Source organism: Sander vitreus, chromosome 1, assembly GCF_031162955.1.
Source record: "Sander vitreus isolate 19-12246 chromosome 1, sanVit1, whole genome shotgun sequence".
Taxonomy (NCBI): Eukaryota; Metazoa; Chordata; class Actinopteri; order Perciformes; family Percidae; genus Sander; species Sander vitreus.
Genome location: NC_135855.1, coordinates 1,912,253 through 1,932,500, shown reverse-complemented (window position 1 = coordinate 1,932,500; position 20,248 = coordinate 1,912,253). Strand labels below are relative to the sequence as shown.

Genomic DNA, 20,248 nt, shown 5'->3' with positions numbered 1-20,248 from the left:
GGCTGTGGGCCACCATTTCAACAAAACAAATCTGCTGTTATGTTACGAGACCTGAAAGTAGAATACATATTAACAATTTTAATTAAATGCACACACACCTGGGTTATTACTGTACAAACGAACCAAGAGCTGTGGGCATGAAGTCATAAGGACTGATATGGAACTCATTCATTGGACAGTTTCTGTGGCCGTCAGCCTGCATCATCAGCGGCACTACAGGAACCCACGTGGGGAAATCATATTCTGGTGACTGGCAGCAGGTCATGCTACTGCACCTGATCTGTTGATCTATTCTGGTGTCACAAAGAGCTAACTGCGAAAAAACCTAGGTGTATTAGTAGTCAAGACTTTAACTGGTCCTACTTCATAAATAGTAACAAAAACCTAAAAACAGGAGAGAAACAACAATGATATTGCACAGTAAAATATATAGGTGATAGTTCCTATGTGGCTGCTACTTACTTATTTTTTATAAATGGCTTTAGAAGAAGACGTACTTTATTAATCCCTGAGGGAAAAATTCTATTCTATTCTTTCACTCTGTTGTTATTTTTACACATTGCACACACAGGCCCGATATACACACACATGCACAAACAGGACCTATACCCATGCATTAAATGGAGCCCCTTAAATACATGGAGTAGGACACAAGCAACATATATTCATATTTATGCAACTCACTTGGTAACCATGTTAACATGTATGCACATCGGCATCAGAAAGTGACAAGGAGTTAAAGCAGAAGTGTGTTGCGCTTGTATTTTGGCATTTGTGTAGCAAACACAGAATCATTTATTCATTTATTAAGGTTTTAATTTAATTAAACCTCTCCCTGATAAACACTTTGCGAGCTATGATTGACTGACTGACTGATCGATAGGAATGAGTAACGGATGAGTGTATGTGTGACTGTGTGACCATCTGCTTGTTTTCAGTCGACAGAACACAGAAAACTAAGAGCCAGCATGTGGCAGAAGCTGGAGTGAATTTAACGGAACAAACACTTGAGTTGACATGAACACCATTGGAATCTTACTCAGCCAGAAATCCTATTATAGATCACACATCACACGTGTGTGTGTAGTGTCACACGTATACACAAAACCTTCATTTGGTCACATGAGGAAAAGACAGTCAAGTGAATCACAGCCTTATTCATTCCAATAATTTCATGCTCACCTAAAGAGGATCAACACACACACTGTAGACATTTTAGCAGCTCTACATTTACAGGATAACTCTTTTCTTAGTCACCAACTTTGTACAAACACTACAAATCATCAAGATCAAACAAGCTGCAGATTTCTTTAGCCTCTCTTAATTCTACCATTACGTGTGTGTGTGTGTGTGTGTGTGTGTGTGTGGGTGTGTGTGTATTTTAGACCATAAAATGCCACTCGTCCTGACTATCTGTGTCCCTAATCTTTTTTATTAATCTCCACACTGATGGAAGATACAATAGATTACATCTTAATGCAATAACACATGGCTGGTATGGAGCTGGCACACACTATAATATGTGGGAGCTGCATTCACCATCACCAAGCAGATACTACTGTCTGTAGGCTTAATATGTGCTTCTTACATAGTTCACGTCGGCACCCTGTGATTATGCAGGTATATGTGGCTTCACACTGTGTGTTCCAGCAGAGATGAGAAGCTATAGTAGCTATCAGGGAGTGAGAGAGGGATGTAAAATGAAAAGAAGAAAAAACGTGCATAAAGAGATACAGAAGCAGAGGAAGGTTTATGTAAAGGGAGGTGGAGAGAGCTAAGGCAGTCACCCAGTGAGGCCTGTGCTTTTTGGCCTGTTGAGGCTGTAAACAGGCAGGGATCCCTGGTGTTTTGTGCTTGAGCAGCTCGACTGATTGGTAAAACTGTCTATCACACAGGCTGCTGCTCTCTATCAATGGTAAACAGACAGGGAGCACAGACGTCTGCCCTGCTGTGAATTCTCCCTTAAACGCCAACAACAACTTCACTCCATGTCTTCTGCAGGGAGACCTGGTCTACCTGTGACTTCTTCTTCTTCAACAGAGAACAGACATTTCATTTCTCTGTGTGTGTATGCTTGTGACTCAAAGGTGGATAGTATTTGACTTTTGTGTTATGTACTATGTTTGTAATGTTGTTACACCTGTACAAGGCAAGTGCATAATTTCTAACATGGAAAAATGATAATTCTGTGGTAATATTTACTGCATTGTTTAATATTAACACCTGGCACAGTTTCCTCTTATGTAACTGGATTCTTATTACTTGCAGTATTTGTTGATGTGGCAGAAAATATATTACTGTCGGTATATTAGAGGCAAGGCAAATGGCAGCAGGAGTGATCAGGAGATAAATGTATTAAACTTAGCTGGCATCGTCTTCCACTACAAATCTGCCTGCCTGCTGGTAGGACTCAGGGCAGGTTGGAGCCTGAAGGAACTAAGGAATTAAAAACTGTTCTTAGCCTCAGAGTCTTTGTATCGTATTAGCTGCGGGATTAAAGAAAGCTTGTTGCAAAGTATTCTAAGTGGTTAAGAGTTGGTGCCCCCACGAATGCCCCCCTATGATATATCAAGCAAGCACTCCCAATGTCTATGCATTTTTTGTTTTGCCTTCCTTTCTGCAAATAAAAGAACAGCAATCTCATTTTGTAAAAGTGATATTGTTTCAAACATTTATAGCAGCTGTAAAAGCTGTGAGCAGCAATCTGTCAAGTCCTGCTGAAGTACATTGAAAAGCAGTTTTCTGCCAGCAACAAGGCCTTCAAATCACAACTGAACTGTAGTATGTTGTATGTGTATAGCTATCTTAAAAAACTAATACATATTTTAAGCAATGTCTTCTGTAAATGATTTAGCAATATTTTCTTTGTAAAAGGAAATATACAGTAGATATAAGTTACACCAGCAATACTTTTGGAAGCAGCAAAACAAGCTGTAAACACAACACTGGCATATCACAAAGTTGATATCGCAAACATGTTAGCAAAAGAGTTGCCTATTTACATATTATGTAGAGCAACATAAGCATTCTGATATAAAATATGTGGCTCTTTTGCTGCTGGGATGCTGGGAAGAAGCCTCAGAGCCTCCTAATGTGTATATCATGTAGCTAAATATGAGTGCAAGGAAAAATAAATAAAGTGTTCGGTCCTTTGTCGTGCCTCCAGTCTGCTGTTTTATTAATATAGTTACACAAAACCATGGATTAAATTATCTTTTGGATAGCGTTACATTAAACCTTTACAATTTTCGCTTCTATGAACAGCTTTTCTAAATCTTCTATCACAGAGCTTTGACCAAATTATAATTTGAATAGGAAAGTTAGTTAGTTCTAATAATATAAATTGCTAGTTGAAATAAATGGAGATAACATTTGGTTTTGTTGGTCATCAGTTATCAGTTACTGTGTATTGAGCCGTGCCTACTGAACTCGGGGCCAGATGTACGTACATTTGCAAATGTAGCATTATCAGCTCCATGGCCAAGAAAGCGCACGCTGTGATACTTCAGTTTACGTATTCAGTCGTATTTACCAAAACCTGCAGTTCATCGGGTAATCAGCGCCTTTCTCCGCCCACTATACTGTAAATTGTGCTGTAGCAAAGCGTTAAGTACTGGTGCTATGATACGGCTGAGTGCAGACTGAGATATTCCCACTGCTGATGCTTGAATTGAACAATAATGTTTGAAACGATCCTGATGCCAATATTTGTAATGTAGCGAGGAGTTTTACAACTGCTGGAATGGAATATGAATGCTGAGTCCGAGATTCAATGTCATCTTTGATTTCTTCCAGTAACTGTAATATTGCATGGTTGCTTAATCTGTAATACTTAATGATTTAGTGTTCACTCAACTGAAAAAGTGTGATACTTCTGGCAAAAATCTTTTCAGCTCATCTCCTTGGCGTCTTCGTCCTTTATGTCTTCGTCTTGCTCGGATTACTGCTGTCATTTCACCAGGAGGCATATGCCAGGAAAACAGCTTCCAGGTTTACACCTGTTTTTAAGAGGGGGAGAATTTTCACCGCAAAATAGAGGCGCGCTGTCACGGGCGTTTTTTGTACATACCGCGGAATACATAATTAGGCACACTTTACGCTCCCCCTCCCATCTCTTTATGGGAAACTCCCACTGTGCCCTTGACCCTCCCGTGAATGCATATGCATGACACGGAAAAGCTCAATTTGCCATTTTCAGTTCCCGTGACAGGCAGTCTGCGCTTTTGAGGAGAGGGTGATTTTTTTCAGGGGAACCACCCAAAAGGTACAAAAAGTATAGCCCAAATGATTACAAACTGCCCAAAACAATGTTCACCCACGTATTACTGTAGATGGAAAGTAGTCCAATTGAGCGGAAAACTTTCACATTGCACATAGTTATTTTTTCTTTGTTAATATTAAAATATTAATCTGTGCTGTTAAATGTTAGAAGGATAGGAACAGGTTAACCTGGTCCAGACCTAAGAAACACTGCCACCCTCTCAAATAGTGTCTGTTGCTATTAGAAAAATCCAGTTACAGAAACCAGGGTGGGTGTGGGTGGGATTAAAGTAAAGTGATATTATCAAGTTGTGTCAGAGTCAGCATCGCCAACTTACATCACTTTGACACTAGAATTGATGACTTTAGTAGGCCTTTTTGGCCACCTTATTTTGGAAAGACTTCAAATCAACCTCAAATCTATGAACTCTCTGAATAGAGGAGTAGAGTCCCCCAGTACGCCTCTGTGAATCTGTAGCACAACAATCCAAACCTTAGTCTCAGGTGGCCTCAATGCCTTGTGACATTAAGGGGTGACTGACCCACCCCACAGTAGAACTGATGACACCTCTTGGATGAGAGGTGAAACATCATCTTCTAGACCAAACACAAACTCCAGTTGCCTCTGACTTCTTGCAAATCACAGTTATTCTCTCCATCTGCCTCTCTGAGCTCATTCAATCTGGGAGGTTAGTTCTGCAGCTAATGCAATGATTTGTTTAGCATTAAAAGTCCTTCTTCTGATTCACTCATCGTATGCTCACTGAGCTCATTCTGAAGAGAATGTACTGCTATTTCGCCGCGATCACAGGGGATTCAGAAAAGGACAATGAATCACATACATATATATGCATGAGCACACCCACTGACAGGGACTCACACTCACAAACACACTACGATTGGGGGTGAAATACCTGGAGGATTAAAACACTTGAAATGAGAGAGGCTAAGTCAGACAGATTTCTGAGCATTATCATGAAAGGATAATACCTTTACAGGCTTAACAATTTCAAAAACTTTTCAAATGTCACACTCAAGCACTTTCAAGTTGCACTATTTCAGGTTTCATGCATTGCCAACCATTGGCACTCTGCCTTTTCCTCTGCAGTAACAAGTGGTTGCCTGAAATAAACTCTAGGTACATATTCAAACATTATATCCTTTGACATGCTTTAACTCTAATTGTGATTGAGATACCTTTGTATATCAGTATGCATGCTGTTTTTTTATTTGTTTGTAAGTCTCCATGACCTGAAGTTCAAACAGCTGTCTGTAAAGTTGGTGGTGTAGTAGGTCATTCTCTGTTATGGAAGGAGAGACTGCTTCCTTTCTTGTAGAGTGGAGTTCCCCAGGGATATATCCTGGATCCTTTACTGTTTGTAATGCTCTCTTTGAGCATAATATCCACAGATGTAATATGTATTCCAACTGCTATGCTAATGACTCTCAGCTATGTGTCTTGCTAAAACTTGGGAGGATAAGTAACATTTTCTGTATTTCTATGTTTCTGTCTGATATGATAACATGCTGGAGCACTCTAAACAATCCAAGTCTAGTCTGGGCGGCCTATTGTCTAAAATTAAAAGTTGGAGGAGTTCACTTAACCATTAACGAAAAAAAAAATCAGTGAAATGTAACAATAGAAGGAACAAAGAAAATTGAAAAAAAGAAAAAAGAATGATATCCTTTAAGTGTCCCACCAGCACCAACCTTCATTTCAGCAGGTTTGTAGAAGCGGCGATTCTTGTCTTCGTTAGTGGTGCGGTAGCCATCACGGAGGAAACGTTTGAAGCCGTATTTGCCCCGCAGCTTGCGGACAATCTTGTCCAGCGTCTGACTGTAGAGGGCATCGTCATCTACTGCAAACGCAGGATAGCTGATGGTTGGAAGCAAGGCTGCATCTGTGTTCTGCCAGGGAGAAAAGATTTAATTTACACAAATAACAAGCCCCAACCACATTTTGTTTTTGGTTTATCACTGAAATGAAACACTGCTCCACAATGATTGATTTTTTGTTTGTTTATGATTTACTACAAGACAAACGTTTCATACGTTAAATTCATATGACCAAGACTAACCTTAAATTATGTTCACCAGAGTAATAATATCTATCAAAATAATTGAGGAATTAGAATGAAATCCTATGCTATGTTAAGAGTCGAAACTGAATGTCGTTTTGCCAGCCCTGTCTCCAAACAATTACGTTCCTATACAACTCAACTGCATTCTCAATTATATTTCAAGAAAAATTCATTCTCTCCTGGATGTTTTTGATGTCACATATCACAAATACATTTCTAATTAAAGTCCGCCTCGGGAGGAGGTCCTTTTTGGGTGGATGGGTGGGTCAAACTCACCCAGGACACAGATGTTTGTGTGAAACTAAAAGTCAAAGCCGAGTTATTTTAACTTATGTATGTAAGTTAACTTACGTAATGTACTTAAATTACATTACATACGTTGGTACTTAACTTACGTACATAACTTACTGTAAGTTAGGTAACAAACTAACTTGTTTGAACCAAAACCATGATCTTTTAGTAAACCTAACCTAGTAGTTTTGTTTCAACTTAAAACATCAACCACTTTAACGTGTTTAAAACTGTGACCGGTGCCTGTTACTGGTACAAGGATATGTTGAAACAAATGCTTCCCTCAAAACGTCATTAAGAATGCACTTCAGTTGAATGGGAATGCAATTTTTATGAGACAGGGTTGATTTAGCACAGAGTCAATCTTTATATACTAAAGGGTCATAAATTAGACAGCAGAGTGAAAGCTCCTGGCTGTGAACAGCACACTATAGCAGCCTTATTTATTTATTTATTTATTTATTTATATCAAGGACTGTCTGAATTGGAACAATCATTGAGAATTAATATTGTTATCAGGCTTGACAAACTTTTTTAATGGGCATCTAATTCTCTCAATTCATTTTTTGCTTGGTTTACTCTATTAAGCAGTGGGAATTAAAGCTATTGGGCCCCATCCTCACTGCAAACAGCTATGAATATTTAGGGTTTATTAATAGACGGCAGAGCTTCCAAAAATAAATAACTTGCTTTCCACATGTTGCTCTCTCGCTCCCTACTGCTCTCCATCCTTCCAGCTCCTTAAAGTTAATCTCATACAGCTATAATGTCACTCTAGTCGTCTAATTACACTCATTTTCTCGCAATCTGACTGTGGCTAGTCTGTCTGTGACAATAAGCACACACAGGGAGAGAGAAAGAGAAGTGATCATTTAAGTGTCTGCAAATGGTGGAGTGGAGAGCAGGGAATGGTTTTGCTCTTGCTTTTTTCTCAACGTACCACTTATTTCTTTCACCCCTTCCTTTTTCAGCTTTACCTTCCTCTAGCTCTGTAGCCACCTCTCACTTCCTTCATTTCATGTCAAGGCTGAATCATCAATAGCACAGGTATGGGCAATGTAACGGCTGCACCACTGCATTTTTCAATAAAAGATATCCACTGACATATTGACATATGTAGTTTATTAATTCCTTTATTCGGATCCCCATTAGTTGCAAACAATGTAGCAGCTACTCTTCCTATACATTTTGATGTGTACAATTAACATTTTTTGAAGTTTTTGGCATATGTTTGGTAGTCATCTATTTTAGTCTTTTTGATTGGTAGAGATTATGCCCACAGCTGCTCCTCTTAGTCAAAAAACAGCATGTTGCATAAATATGTGCTACTTTGGATATTTTTCTAAAATCTACAACGGATCAACTAACTAGTTCTGAGACAAAATATGCATTTAACCATCCCCTTTTATATTATCTTATGCTTTATTTTGTAGGTTTTTTCAGTCATTTGTAGGGTGGATTTAGTAGTAAAGATAGAGGAACTCACATGTGAGCGAGACTCTCGGGGCAGTAGGGAGCACAGGGTTTGTCTGTTCCTGTTGTGGGCGTCCAGATCCACAAATATCACCGACCAGGAACAGCCCTGCAGAGCAAAACACATCCCAGTCAGAACTGAACTATTCACCCGTTACAGGTACAACAGCAACACACGGTCTCATGTTCTGCATGTGCATGTGCACACCCACAAAAATGCACAAAGATGCACAAGTCCCCAGTCATTTTTCAGGAAAAAAAAACTAAATGGCTAAAACGAATTAAGGCCCACTTTAAAGCCCCCTCCATCACCCCTCACCCCTCTGCACATCAAAACGCACTCACACACACTTTCGCTGTAAAACCAGGCTGATATTTTTGTTTTGCACATGTTTTTGGAGTACAGTGTGGGAGTGCTTGAACAACAGTCAAGAGTCTTCCTTTCACTTCAAAAGTCCCCACATACAAAACCCAAGTGCTGCTACTACAATGGAGTCTGTTCATCCAGGGCACTTAAACACCTCTGGGAGAGAGAGGAGGGGCAGTTTATACTTTTAGTAAAAAACTGGTCCAATCCACTTCATCCATCCATCCATCAGTAGCACTTATATTAAACCAACTGAGTCACTCCTGCAACCTGCTAAGCAGTTTCTAATGCAAGTCAAATGCATTATGTATGAATATTGCCAGTCTACTTTTTTTTTTTTTTTTCCTCCAACACAGATCCAGCCAGGGCTTTTAGTCAAATCAGCAAGCTTTCCTGTCACAATTTGCATAGTGCAGTGGATTGCTGGCCACCAATGTAGGCAGATGTAAGACAAGTCAGTGAAATTGCCCACTCTTGGTGTCCACATCACCGAGGGTCTGACCTGTGTGCTGCATACTGACTCAGTGGTGAGAAAGGCAAGGCAGAGACTGTTTCACCTCAGACGTTTGAGGTATATTCCTGTTATCCCCTCAAATACTGAGCAGTTTCTACTCCTGCAGCATTAAGAGCGCCCTGATGGGGAACATCACAGCCTGGTATGAATACAAAGCCCAACAGGACCGCAAGGCCCTGCAAGGAGTGGTTCGTTCAGCTGAACATAGGAGGTGCCTTACCCTGCCTAAAGGATATTTACACCAGGCGCTGCAAGAAAAAGGCTAGGGGGATGACTGTGGTTTCCTTCAGTCGGCTAACATTTTCTTTTTAATAAAAGATTACAGTCCAAACTGTATTGTATGTATATTCAAAAATAATCCAATGGAAAAAAGATTATTTTTTGCCTTTCTTAGTTGCTTTGGGCACTACAACAACATAAAAATCTTTAAATGAGCCTTTACCCAATGATTGAGATCAACGAGACACCTGATGAAAAACATTTAAAAAATAACATTGATATGTATATAAATATTAGAAAATTAAAAAGAATAGTGAATTAATGATTATATAAAAATAACAAAAAAAGACATTGTAGAACTACATTTGATTTGCGATTTAGTTATGTAAAATAGGGACAGTGCATATAGATGAATACTTTTGTAAATATGCAAGATTATAGCCAGCGGCTAATACATATTTAGTCCCTTAAGCAGGTTGATGTTAAGTTCCAACACAGCAAAATCAATAAGAAAAATAATAGTTAAAAAGTAAGAAAAATCAGACTTCTTTTGGTTTTTTGAGCGATGGATCTTTTTCTTATGCCTTTCTACAAACCATTGCTGACTTTAAAACACAAGAAAAGTATTTTCACAAGTGAGTATTTCTTGTTCACCTCAATCTGGACACACACTCTAAACCCCAGTGATGAATATCCAATATCTGCTATTAGAACGGTTTTTGTGCTTGAACTCTTAAATGCTTAAAGTCTTTGTGGATCATTATTACCAGTATGACTACCTCACTGGATTTACCCAATTACTGTATTTTCATCAAAACTAAATCATACTGATATAATAATTTATCAAAAAGACCATGGAATAAGATCACATGTATCACACTGAAAACAGTTATTTTAAATGTTATATCATGGCAATATTCAGATTTGGTAAAAAGATGTTCCCAATAATATTTTATCTTTTATGGACAACTCAACTGATTGATTGAGCATGTCTTTAAAACATTGGCCTTCAAAGATTTTTTCTCACTCTGTTCGGTTCATGCCGAGAGTCGTGCCTGAAAAGCTTCTTAAAACTGCAGTGCACTCTGGGTATTGCTTTGGGCCTGTACTTCAGCTAGTTGCGAGAGATGCTTAAAGAGATGCAAGATATCAAAAATCTAAATGTGCTCTAGCAATAGAGAGAGAGAACCATTAAAGGATTACATTAAATGAAATTTCCGTGTGGAGAGATTAGAAAACTATGACCGGCTGCCATTCCACAGGCAAATAACTGCCAATATACAAAAATCAGTAATATTTTTAAGTATGTATTTCTACTTTTCCATACCACCCCACTTACCCCTTCCACCTAGCGCTCATCCCTCTGTAATGAAAATGTGACTGTATAATACAAGTCAATTACAGGTTACTGTAGTCTATGCCAGGAAGCCATCAATGTCACTGCTATTATTATGGGTTGCTAATAAACGTTGACAGGATGTAGATTAAATAATAACCCTTTCCAAGATCATAATGAACATCAACTTGACATCCCTTTCTGTGGATTAATTAAATTGAAAGATTTATGTCAGCATAGAAAAGTACCCTCTCTTCCACATACAGACATGGGGGGGGGGAATTTAGGTGTGTGTCCACTCTACTACATGCCTACTCTTCACTGTGTGTGTTATTAGGTGACAAACCCTGAGAAAAACAGTGGAACCTGTTAGGTTTTGACTGTCCAGCTCTGTAAATGTAATGACTGGCTTTAAAAGGGTGGGGGGGGGGAATCCTCCTCTTGGCGAGATCAATTTTATCTGCAGAGTTTAATTTGTCACACGGAGAAGAAGCTGCTATCTTTGCATCTGTTATGTGACTCGGAGGGATCGTGAAAAAAAATATATCAAAAGTTCACCAAACAGCGGCCTGTGTGTTCATTCATCTAGTACAAAGGCCAAATGTGACACACACCCACAAGAGTCTGCAGCTGGTGAAAATTGTGATAGCGGAGTTCCGAAAGTACTAAATGTTCCGGTTGAAAGGGTTAGGGGGAGTTGCATTTGGTTTTGGAAGGATGAGAGTGAGCGGGGAAATGAAGAGATCATTAATAAGCTACTGGCTGGCTTGTAGCACTTCCATTCCCACAGATGGACAAGAGACTGGATGAGACACCCACACTTACGGAGGCCCCACACAGCATGGATCATAAAGCAGCTACCTCTATAAATTGATTCTTTCAACAAGCTGAGCTTGATGACAACATCTATTTGCAGGCACAGTTAAACCCTTCAGGAGAGAAAAACAGACAGACTTTAATATACACTTATCCTGACAGCCCCGCACGTAAAAATACTCAGATGCAATAGATATCCAGAGAACCAAGAAGAAAAGTTAATAAGGGAGGAGGCTTGCTAAGTGCAGGGCATCATTTTCTAATCCATTAGCAGATGTAATGAATTTCCCTGGTTGTCCTTTCCTCCACACAGGCAAGAAAAATAGAAACATATCTACTGATGGACATTGTAAGGGAGATTCGGAGAGAAACCAGGATCAAACATCAACTGTGGCCACTGAGCCAAACACAAACGTGGCTTTCCATAAATTCAGGTCCTGATGCAGGTAAGTCTTCACACAGGAGGCATCGAGCATATCTCACTGATGTATTGAGCTGTAATGGGCCTTGAATCAGAAAATAAGCTGTCCATCTATCATGTGATCTTGTGCCATGGGACAGGATTAGACAAGAGACAAATACATGTGTCTCTTGGGATTCGTATGAGGAGGAGGAAATGTGCAAGGAGGGGGGTGAATTCTTCAAATACCTGGTTTCCAAACAGGTTGAATCCATTGATGGCCTCCAGAGCGGCTTTAGCCAGGCCCACAGAGCTGCAGAAGAAAGAAACAGAGACACGACACGCAATAAGCAGATGTCACTGACAGTGATGCACTAAAGGACAGATGTGAAATGTCCACAAATGACAACAAATGTGGTTCTGTGATAGGAACCATGGCGTCTTTCATTTGTCAGCTCTCCCTAAAAAGCCTTCAGAATCGCACTTGAATCTTAAAAAAGCAATATGTAATATCTTTACTGTATTGTCATTAGATATTGAGGAAACATGCTAAGTTGAAATACTTTCTTCTCTGACAACAATGCTAAAGCCGGTATGTTTTCCTTTGAAATGTCCACTCTGGTCTGGAACGTCTGTTTTTGTTTTGGTCACGACCACAGCGTGCCTCAGCAATGGAAGCAGCAACGCAAATAACTGGTTCAACAAAAATAGATTCTACCCGACCTAAAAAAACTAGAGATGCACCGATTACAATTTTCTAGGCTGATTCCGATTTCTCATTGAGTTTGACCTGCCGAAAGAAATGCATGGAAAACATTTTGAAAATGGAACTTCCATTTACATTTTTCGATTTGTACTTGGGAATAGTGAACCAGAGATTAATATATTCAGGGGACAAATATTTATTCAGAGTAATGTTAGTTGCAGGTAAAAAAGCTATCACCAGGAAGTGGCTGAAAACAGAAGTACCTAATATGGAGGATTGGGTTGAAGTAATATATAACATTTACAGGATGGAATACTGACTTTCTTAGTTAGACTAGAATCTGATACATTTAAGAATTTCTGGAGTAATTGGGTCTGATTTTGTAAAACCATTGAGAACAGACTTTATTTGGTAAAAACTTGGATCGTTCAATTGTTCATAAGATTGAGTTCGGCATTATCCTTCACCAGGAGAGAAAGGTCTTTACAAGAGGGGAATGAAAATGTGGACTGAAGTGAAAGATGTACTCATTTCGAGTTTATTGAGTTTTGTGTTTGATCCCTGCTGTGAAATATTTGTATGTTTTGTATACGTGGAAAACATATATGTGAGATGTTAAATGCTAATGGAACAATGCTGAATGGAATCAATAAAAAAAAATAAAAAAACACTTTACAGCACACACAAATATTTATTTTCTATCTTTTCGTTAATAGAACATTTTACATTTTGCATAGAATATTTTGTTAACAGATAATCGATCACTATGAAATAGAACTTTATAAATTACTCCTGGAAATTCATACACATCTAAAGTGCAATGTTATGGAAGAACCATTTCCTTCTTTTCACATCCAATATGCAGGGTGGCGAGCGGGCACACACGCCACCCGGCGGAAAAGTGAGAGAAAAAAAAAAAAAGAGACTCGCTGTCCGAGGGATAACTAGCCAGTGGAAATCGTGTGTGTGCGTCATGGATAGTCTGATGTGCACCTCTCGAAAAACTTAACTACATGTCGCGGCCACACGTCGCTCAGCCGTGGCTTGGTAGTGTTGCAGTTCCCCCGACTCATGTCCTGGTTCTCCTTCTCCATAAACATGAAATCAAGGAGAGGGTTAACTTCTCCTGCTCCAGATTTCTCACCGTGGTCAGAAAGAACAGGGGAGACACTTTGTTTCTCTCACTAAGACTCTAGAGTCACTACTTGCTCCGCCGTCACTCTCTCACTTTCTCCCTCGCTCTACCACCCACTCCCCACACACACACACACACACACACACACACACGCCAGCTCGAGGCACACACCAACGCACAACTAAACAAAGAGTTTCGCGATTGACCCCCTAGCGTTCTGGCGGTGAAATGCACCGCGATGCAAAGAAACGCGTTCAACCCCGACGCAGTACTCCGAAAGGGTCACGACGCCGTAGGAGCGACGCCGTAGCTACAGCGTGGAGTTTACGCACAACCATAAAACGGCCTTTAGTCGCATAACTTATGTTGTCAGTTCATTGTTAGCTGGTGATTTAGTTGTTTGTGTTCTCCACCTGCTAGCTAGGCTGTTGATTCGATATAATGGCGATTGTTGAACGCTATATATAATTCCTATGCATTGTGTATGGTCTCCTTTACAATGTTATTTATTTATAGCATTTGACCGGCATAAAATCGGCATATGTCAGACTGACTAGCCGGTCGCCGGTCATGGCCGATCACGTGAAAATCGGCCAATTCCGGTCACCAGCCGGTCAATCGGTGCATCTCTAAATAAAACTTAGGCAAACTAAGGCATCTAGCATGACCAGAGACAAAACACGGTTAAATATTGGAGATGCATATGAAAGATGGAGACAGCTTGGAGCATTTTAAGTAATTTCAATATTCAGGTACTCACATTAAATTATTATAAAGTATTCAAGTTAGTTACTTTGGCAAAACAACCGCCTAGCCTAATTACTGTATAGTTCTCTATTGACCGCTCTGCATTGTATGGTATGGTACGTTATGGAATATTCTTGTGGCTATGATTGCCAGCTTCATGGATGATTCCCACTTTGTTACAAACTGACATGCATCCATAATGTGTAATGTACAGTGTATAGACAAGCTGCTATAGTAAATTATGTTGTAGATACATTGCAACAACAAATATTTATATTCATCTACACATAAACTTAGCCAAAGTGATTATCTTTATGGAAGAAAGGGCATATGTTTATTTCATTTTTATTGTTTAATGATTATTTTTTGGGCATGTTGGCCTTTAATTGATAAGACAGTTAACAGGAAAGGGGGGAGACATGCAGCAAAAGGCCGCAGGCTGGATTTAAACCCTGGGCCGCTGCGGTAAGGACTGAGTTTTGGTACATGAGGCCCATGCGCTACCAGGTCAGCTACCAGGTCAGCTACTAGGTCAGCTACCAGGACGCCCCATTTAATTTATATTGTTAACGGGGTCTGGAAAGTAGTAAGGCCGGCAGTCGCTGAACCTGAATTGCTTAATCTCATAGCCAGCATCTAGCTCAAATTGATCTTGTCAGCGTTCTTAACCTGGCAACCCACGTGAGCGCCGAGTCTGGTGATGAAGGGGGGGGGGGACACAACTCTCTCCAATATTTTGAATTTGGACTTCAGTACCCATTTTAAATGCTTGCTGTCAGTATTACATATTGGTCTTTTAAACTGCTATGTTAGGATTCAGTAAAGATGAAGGGTCCCAGATATTGAGGTCTACTTCAGATAATGGATCTCTTTAACAAAAAACTAGTACTAAATTTCACACTGGCTGGCTACTGTGATTGCGATGCTTAAAGTGAATCAATTTCACTGTCATTTTGTTTCCCTTTCTACCCGGCCAAGATTTCCCTAGAAAAGAAAATGAGGGGGGGGGGAAATTGCAGGGGGAACTTGGCTTTGACTGCTGCTAGATCTGCTGACACATGGAAATGCATTCAATACCATTAGTGAAGCCTGAATCAATGCTTAAAATACAGAGCATGGCTGGCTAATTCAGCCTGGAAAAGAGCTCTGCTCAAACACACACACACACACACACACACACACACACACACACACACACACACACACACACACACACACACACACACACACACACACACACACACACACACACACACACACAGGTCAGCAAGGCTGTCAGCACCCCTCACACAGAAACAGAGGAGATATGATGCTTGGTGGGGAAACAGGAGGTTAACAAAAGTGATACCAGGAAACAGGACCAAAACAGTATCATGATGCAACAGTTTCAGTTGACAGCTGTAGATAAAGATTCGCATGATGAAAATGTTGCTGTAGACTGTTAGTCCATGGGCTCATACTTTAACAACATTCTCTTACTCTTACAGTAAATATACATCAAAATACGACCACCTTATCTAGTGACCAACGTTTCATACTCTACCAAATAATCAGCAACATGCAAAATAGTTTTAAGCTCCAGAAAAAGTGTGTGCATTTTGATTCAAATGCAAATCTTCATTAACTGACAGTTTTGACCACTTGGTGGCAGCAAAACAAGCAAGACAACTAAGACAACATTGACATATTATTACCTTATAAAGTTGATGTGAGGAAATGTGTGTGCTAAGAGTTGCCTGTTTACACGTAAAACAGGTACAGACAAAGATTAGCATTCATTTGGAGTCATGTTTCAGGCAACCTGAAACATGACTGTTCAAAAATTCACTTTCCTTTTAGCTCTGTTTTGGTCCCCACCAACTCCTGAGGGAAATATCTGGCTCTTTAGTTGCTAAATGCTCCATTGTGTTCACCAGCTAGATGCTAGCTTTTTCTTTTAGCTATTTGGTGCTGGAGAGTTAGCATACAGGGGATTTATCAGAGTTTTTTTTTTACTAAAAACAGCTGCCTGCTGTGGCTGGCAACAGGCTGATATGAGCAGGGAGACTGAACCAACGTAAAAACAAAACACTTAGCTGAAAGACGCTAAAACACTCCATTAACTGCAATCGGGTGACAATTATTGTGGGTTCGTCCCTATGAGGGACCCACTTCACATTACACATACACATTTGATCCATTGTTTATATAAAAATATCGATTAGAGCAGCTTTAAGGTCTGACATAGATTCTGACACAGGGCCCCTCTACAAAACAGGGCCACAAGATTGTCAGGCCTGCTGCCTCTGAGTAGCAGTGCTCTGTTTCTCTCTCTCTCTCTCTCTCTCTCGCTCTCTCTCTCTCGGTCTGTCTGTGTCTTAATTGCAAGCGTGGAGCCAGGTGTGCGGGAGTCAGGTGTCAACCTCCGCTCCATATACCCAGTTCCTCCTTAACTCACCATCAGATCGTAGACAATACTTCACCGTTAGTCTCATTCAAGCCACTTTGATTTGTTTGTTTCTGCTTGTATATTTCTATCATTAATTCCATCTATTGTGCCTGCAGTTTCCACCTGGACCTGACTCTCGCCACCACTCCACTCCTACCAGACACTGCTTCAAAACCACAAGGAACTGGATCACTGTAACCTGTACATTTATCTATCCTGCTTCCGTTACAATTTTGCGGGGACCAATCACAAACTGGCTTATCCACCTGGCGCGCTATTGGCGGGTTTAACACGATGACGATAGAGAAGTGACCAAGCAGCTTCTTGTTTACATTCAACATGGCGGCCACTGAAGCGCAGGAACCCGTTGATGCCGCTGTAGCTGCTACGTCACCTGGATCGTTGGTCTGATTGGTTGAAAGACTATCCAATTGCGTACAGAGTCATTTGAACTGTGCCTGTTGATCACACCTCTTGTGCAGTAGAAAATACAGAGAAGACTCCCCAGACTAATGTTCAATCTTAAACGATGGAGCTTGGTCTGCTGATAGCCAGACTAGGGGCACTCAGCTAGTTGCCTACGTTGCCCAGTTCGTAAACCAGTATTGACTGGCCATGATATAAAGGGATGGTAACATACAGAATAATAATTACATACAGTATAATACAGCACATTCAATACAGATAAAATCTTTACTGTTGTAAAATGAATGTAAAAATTGAATCATGAATGACAGATAACGATGACATCTTTATGAACTTATGAGCACAGTCCTGTTTTTATAAAATGTCCCCATGTTCAACTCATCACTTTAAATAAAACACTCCAGTCTAACAATTTGACTGATTGTGATGATAAACATGAGGCAGAAGCAATAATTTTATTTGATATGGATATATGAATACTCTGCCAAAATGAACACATCCTTTCCTGTTCATTTCCACGGAGCCTTCCTCTGCCCACTGGCACTCTTGGACTAGAAATGACTGCTCAATTTGATCATTTACACAGATCTTGTTTACATGGAACCATTTTTTTTTTTTAAATCTGCCTCTGCCACAGTTCACTGTTCGCGTACATAATGTTAATTACGCAACAACATGTATAAGCTAGGTTACTATTTGTGGAAATCCAAAGCCTGACCTCAAGGGGAAGAAATACAAGAAGCGCAAGACACAGGGCTTCTACACTACATCAAATGTGTTATCTTTTCTCAAGGGTATCTTGGCAAGCTGCTGCCAATAGCCTTGGACTGTTGGAGAAAGAAAAAAAATGCTTCGCAGAGATAAGCAATGGCAGACATTGAGGATCTTTATCAAGACACTAAGGGAGGAGAGGGAGGCCTGTTCAAACCTTGAAGTATATATCAGTTAGGAGAACGTAACAAAAAACTCGTTGGAATCTAAGTTCACTGGCTAAGGACAGTGCTGTTTTATCATGTGCAGTTTTCCAGAAAGTCCTTGCCAAACCCAAATCAGCACTAACATAACCTCGGATGAAGATGTAGCTGACCAAGTAGTCTCGCATTGCCAGACCTTCCTCCACAGCGCTGCTGAGGAGGGTCTGGCTATTTTTCATTTCATGTTTATTTGAATAGGGACAGATGCTTATACATAGACATTTGTGCAACAAATCTCCAGTGTACAGCATCACAGCATGTATAGCTATTGCTAATTCCCAATGCCCGTCCCTAGAAGGGCTTTTAAAAAGTCATGAAAACAAACGGGGAGAAATGGAAGAAAAACGTGTTCTGCCGTACGGAGCCACGGTGCCTCTGCTAAATAGCCTCAGGAAGGAACTTGTTTTGGTGGAACGTGTACGTTCAAAAGTAGTTTTAGTCGTGGAACAGAAAACTCAGATTGGACAGATAGTCTAGCTAGCTGTCTGGATTTACCCTGCAGAGATCTGAGGAGCAGTTAACCATAGTCCTCAGAAATCCACCAGAGGTTAGAACGCCAACACAGAGAAAGCCCAAGGCAACGGATATCCGGCCTAAATGAGTGAAATCTGGTGGAATTTCCATCAGCAACGGAGAAATCCCAGAAGTGGAGCGTGGATTTAGATCACTGATCATGTAGCTGCCACCAATTCATTTCACAGATCAAATTGGATGAAAGTTAGCTTTAAGACAATAAAAAATACATAAAAGACATAAAAGATAGCGCTAAAATAAAAATAATAATTTGGAGGCATCCACCAGTTAAAATGAATGGCCAAAGAAAAGCTGTTATTATAGAGTTTGTATATCAAAAGATTGCTGTTATAGTTTACCAAATATTCCAGTCATATAATCAGGGTTTAAAATAAATAAAATGTGATTACCAGCCAACACATCTTGTAGATTTTTAAAGCTGCCATCCAATCAGATTCTCCACTAGCCACATGGTTGTTTTAGATTTTTTTCCTGACTAACTTCACTACTTCATTTCAGCTCCTCCTCCTGGTTTGTTTCGTGACGTTCCCTTCGTTTTTCTCCGTTTCAGCGTAGCTCGTAATTGAGACCACACACGCTAGGCACGTAGCCAACGGTAACACACACCCACACACTCTGCACTGGCATGGGCATCAATAATTCAACAAAAAAGCTAACATGCAACAGTGAAATGTGCATATATACATTTCTGCTACAGTGTGCTTCCCAGAGACACCGAGGAGAAAATAAAACCTATGTTATTCCGACTTTCTCTGTAGTTTAGTTTGATCAATTCACGTCTGTATACGTGTGTTGTAAACATGTTGTAAAAGTGTTTAAAGAGACTGGATATTAGCATTTAGCAGTTTCCCTTGATAACTACCTGTAAATACCCACATTTGAGCTCTACTATTCAGTACATTTATTTGGAATATTCTTTGTGTGTTGCTGAGCCTTTGACTGACCTGGAATGCAGCTCAGTGCTGCCGTTGTTGTATTTGCTGCCTCTCTCCCACATGCCGTAGTCAGGCACTCTGTAGGCTCTTTCCACACAGAACACCAGGTTCTGGATGAAGGAAACCTGCACACAGAAAACACATCAAACACAGGGAGGCATGGGACATTATGGATGCAATACACATGTACACATTCACAGTATCTTCTTTCTAGATACTTCTATCTAAAACTTTCTAAAAAAAACTTATGTTTTAGAAGTAATTGTTCATTTCTTACAGTGCACTGTAACTTTTATTTCATATCTGTCTTATTCAATTTTAGCAGTTTTAAAACACTTTAAATTGCCTTGTTGCTAAAATGTGCTATACAAATAAAGCTGCCTTGCCTTGCCTATCTTACACATACAGACACACATGCGTGCACTCATAGATCCAGGGCTGCCGGTGGTAGACATACTTAGACACACACAGCCTTACACACACTTACGTACATATATACAGTAATGAGTGACCTTTGATATTGATCTGGGATGAGGTGTGTAACTCTCCCTCTCATTATATGGGTTATTAAAGTATAGACAGAGAACAAAGCTGATTCCTCATCAA

The 20,248-nt window shown here is 40.0% G+C and overlaps 1 protein-coding gene across 3 annotated transcripts in view; it reads right to left on the bottom strand.

Moving 5' to 3' along the window:
- Positions 1–20,248, bottom strand: part of phkb (phosphorylase kinase, beta) — a 120,015-nt gene that overhangs the window by 68,658 nt on the left and 31,109 nt on the right. For all 3 annotated transcript variants that reach the window (XM_078246997.1, XM_078247082.1, XM_078246914.1), the window contains 4 exons: positions 19,652–19,767; positions 12,007–12,070; positions 8,119–8,214; positions 5,971–6,168 (listed from right to left, as the gene is read on the bottom strand). In XM_078246997.1, the coding sequence (XP_078103123.1) occupies positions 5,971–6,168; positions 8,119–8,214; positions 12,007–12,070; positions 19,652–19,767 (474 nt within the window). The remainder of the gene's footprint in view (positions 1–5,970; positions 6,169–8,118; positions 8,215–12,006; positions 12,071–19,651; positions 19,768–20,248) is intronic.